Source organism: Morus notabilis, unplaced genomic scaffold (assembly GCF_000414095.1).
Source record: "Morus notabilis unplaced genomic scaffold, ASM41409v2 Scaffold437, whole genome shotgun sequence".
NCBI classification, from domain to species: Eukaryota; Viridiplantae; Streptophyta; class Magnoliopsida; order Rosales; family Moraceae; genus Morus; species Morus notabilis.
In genome coordinates this window covers 94,760-98,717 of record NW_010363915.1, presented here as the reverse complement: position 1 = coordinate 98,717, position 3,958 = coordinate 94,760, and the positions used below count along the sequence as shown (strand labels likewise).

The window sequence follows — 3,958 nt, the reverse complement described above, 5'->3', positions numbered from 1 at the left end:
GAGCCGCCTCAGGGGGCCAAGCCGCCGCAGGGGTCCGAGGGTGTCGACCAGGTACGTAGTGGTGAGGAGCAGGCTGCGGGCGGCGACGGCGAGTAAGGAGAAGACTCTAGCCAGGGCCTTCCGTTTATATTTTTTGCTGCAACCCCCCTCCTCTTCTCTCCTTTTTTTTAGGGCCACGAGGCCCATACTAAATTTGATAGTTTGTAATGACCATAAGGTCGAGACTAATTTTTACTTTTTATATATGCTTTTCATAAAATATTCGTGCTTTTACTCACTGTTTGTGTGGATGTTGCGTATGTGTATATTCTCTTTGATATTTTGCCAAGTGTAGGCTCGACTGCCTCTTGTGAGTAACGAGCGTTGTGCTTTTTGCTGGGGGGCCTCATTGTTGGGCCTTAGTACCCCCTTGTCGAGGCTGAGTTTGAGAAGTCAGCCTTGGCACATCACTGTAGACTCTTCGACGTAGATAGTGGGATGTGAGGAGCGTAGAAAAACTCGCAGTCGCTCAAAGCACGGTTGGGCCAAAGCTCTACCGTCTTTGCAAGTTCGTGAGGGCTCACATCGCCCCCTTGCCAAGAACAAGGCTTTGGACTTGTCTTCGGCGCATCGTCGTCGTTGTATCGACGACTTTAGTCGACATATCGACAATTTTTGGTCGACGTATCGATAATTTTTGGTCGACGTATCGACAATTGTAGAAGATCATACTCGTATAGTAAGAATTAGTCGACGTATCGACGTATATTTATTAGCGTATGGGTTACAAGTTGGCTTTTCAGCCTGCCAGAACGGGGAAATGAAAGAATACAAGTAGAAGACATTTAGCCTGGTCTATTAGGTCGACGCTTCTCGTGGTCACTAGTAGTAAACCTTCAACTGGTCCGCATTCCATGTGTGCTTGATGCTTCGACCGTCGAGCTCCGCCAGTCGATATGACCCGTTTGCGACAACCTCTTTTATTCTGTAGGGCCCTTCCCAGGTCGGACCTAAGGCTCCGGAGTTCTTGGGTTTCGTGTTGGGGGTTACCACCTGCAAAACTAGGTCCCCGACCCCGAAGCGCTTCGGCTTGACCTTCTTATTATAATACCTGGCCGTTCTTGCCTGGTATGCGGTGAGCCTTAACTGCGCATTTGTGCGTCGTTCTTCTAAGAGGTCGAGCTCCAAGTTCATCAGTTCGGCGTTCCTATCCTCCTCGTACCGGGTTATCCGGTCGGTCGGAATGGACACCTCTACTAGCAAGACTGCTTCGAACCCATAGGCCATTGAGAATGGGGTTTCCCCCGTGGTAGTTCTACTTTTTGTTCGGTAGGCCCACAGCACTTTTGGCAACTCTTCGGCCCACTTTCCTTTGTAGGCGTCAAGGCGTCGTTTGAGCGTGACTCTGATTATCTTATTGATAGCCTCGACCTGCCCGTTAGACTAGGGGTACACGATAGAGGAAAAGTTCTTGTGGATCCCTAGCAGCTCGCAAAACTGGCTGGTGTTGTCGTTGTTGAACTGCTTTCCGTTGTCGGACACGAGGGAGTGCGGGACACCGAACCTGCACACAATGTTGTTCCATATGAAGTTTGTGCATTTCGCCTCCGAGATGGCCGTCAACGGCTCAGCTTCGACCCACTTCGTGAAGTAGTCGACGGCGACTATAGCGAACTTGTACCTCCCTGAGGTTTTGTGCAGGGGACCAATGAGGTCAATCCCCCACTTTGCGAAGGGCCAGGGGGATAGTATGGACGTTAGGTCCTCTGAGTACAGTCGAGGGGTCGGGGCGTACCTCTGGCAGCTTACACACCTTTTTGCGTACTCGGTCGCATCTTTTTTTAGACTGGGCCAGTAATACCCTTGCCGTAATATTTTGTAGGCTAAGGACTGTCCTTCCGCGTGATTCCCGCAAACCCCATCGTGCACCTCCGATAGCACCCTCTTTGCCTCCTCTGCGCCGAGGCACCTGAGCAAGGGCGTCGAATATCCTCTGCGGTAGAGGAGGTTGTCGTGCATCGTGTATCTTGCTGCCTGGTACTTCATCTTTTGGGCCTGCCGCCTGTCCTCAGGAAGCTCGCCGTTGACCAAGTACCTAATGATTGGATCCATCCAGCTAGGTTGGAGGTCCACTGGTGCGACTTCGGGCCGCTTCTCCGTGGACGGAGTTTTCAGGACCTCTAAGGGTACCAGGTTCAAAATATATGCGTCTCTCGACGTCGCCAGCCTAGCGAGTGCATCGGCGTTGCAATTCTCTGCCCTCGGTACCTGCTGTATGTCATAGGTGGTGAACTTTCCCAGGCCTTCCCTAACCTTCTTCAGGTACGCAGCCATCTTCTCGTCCCTGGTCTGGTACTGGCCCTTCACTTGATTCACAATGAGTTGTGAATCACTGAAGATGTCGAGGTTTTCAGCTTTCAGGTGCTCCGCCAACCGGAGTCCGGCGAGCAGTGCCTCGTACTCCGCTTCGTTGTTGGACGTGGGGAATTCGAACCTGACGACCGAGGTGACCTTGTGTCCTTCCGGCGTGAGTAACACCAGTCCCGCCCCGCTGCCGTTGTCGATGGAGCTTCCGTCGACGTAGAGCTTCCATCGTGGTGGCTCATCGGCTTCCTCGACCTCGGCTGGAAGACCTGTGAACTCTGCCACGAAGTCGGCTAGGGCTTGGCCCTTGATAGCAGTCCGTGGTTTGTAATCGATATCGAACTGGCTGAGCTCTATCGACCATTTAAGGAGTCGACCAGAGGCGTCGGGCTTTTGCAGCACCTGTCTGAGGGGATGATTAGTCAAGACCTGAACGCTATGGGCCTGGAAGTAGTGCCGTAACTTCCTCTCTGTCACAACTAGCGCGAGGGCGAGTTTTTCCATCTGGGGATACCTCGTCTCCGCGTCGAGGAGGCGCTTGCTAGTGTAATACACTGGCAGCTGCACCTTCTTCTCTTCGCGGGTTAACACCGAACTAATGGCGTGCTCCGAGACCGCCAGGTAAAGGCTCAGCACCTCCCCGGTCACAGGTTTGGACAGCATAGGGGGTTTGCCAATGTGTTCCTTCAGTTGTTGGAACGCCTGCTCGCACTCTTCCGTCCATAGAAACGACTTGCTTCCCCTCAGGGTGTCAAAGAACGGTACGGACTTATCCGTGGATTTGGAGATAAACCTATTTAGTGCGGCCACACAGCCTGTCAGCTTCTGGACCTCCTTGGGCTTCCTTGGCGATGCCATGTCGAGGAAGGCCTGAATCTTTTGCGGATTGGCCACGATTCCTCAGCTGCTCACCATGAAACCCAAGAACTTCCCTGAAGCAACGCCGAAGGCACACTTCCGAGGGTTCAGCTTCATGTTGTACGTTCTGAGAACACCGAACATTCTTCCTAGGTCCTCCTCATGGTCTTCGGCCTTCCTGCTCTTTACCAGCATATCGTCGACGTAGACCTCCATAGTCTTTCCTATCTACCCCGCGAACATCTTGTTGACGAGGCGTTGGTAGGTCGCTCCAGCATTCTTGAGACCGAAGGGCATCACTCAGTAACAGTAGAGCCCTCTGTCGGTGACAAACGCCGTGTGCTTTTCGTCGCGATCGAGCATTGGTATCTGGTTGTACCCAGAGTATGCATCCATGAAGCTCAGTAGCTCGTGTCTTGCCGTGGCGTCGACCAACTGGTCGATTCGGGGTAGTGGGAAGCTGTCCTTAGGACAGGCTTTATTCAAGTCACTGAAGTCGACACACGTTCGCCACTCCCCGTTCGGCTTCCTCACCCTGACAGGATTTGACACCCATTTTGGGTATCAGACTTCTCGGATGAAGTTGTTCCTCATGAGCTTGTCCACTTCTACCCGCAGGGCTTCGGACCTCTCGGCGTTCATTGGTCGACGCTTCTGTCTCTTTGGCAATAACTTGTCGTCGATGTTTAGTCGGTGACACATGACATCGGGGCTTATCCCTTCCATGTCCTCGTGGGTCCAAGCGAACACGTCGAGG

The 3,958-nt window shown here is 52.8% G+C and overlaps 1 protein-coding gene across 1 annotated transcript; it reads right to left on the bottom strand.

The window, feature by feature from the left end:
- Positions 1-1,422: 1,422 nt before the first annotated feature.
- Positions 1,423-3,201, bottom strand: LOC112092918. Its single transcript, XM_024170227.1, has one exon. It carries the CDS (start codon positions 3,199-3,201, stop codon positions 1,423-1,425), a length of 1,779 nt encoding a protein of 592 aa, XP_024025995.1.
- Positions 3,202-3,958: the final 757 nt, after the last annotated feature.

What these genes read in the sequence shown, in the direction of transcription:
- LOC112092918 (XM_024170227.1), bottom strand. Translation starts at nt 3,201, where the DNA reads ATGGCATCGCCAAGGAAGCCCAAGGAGGTCCAGAAGCTGACAGGCTGT.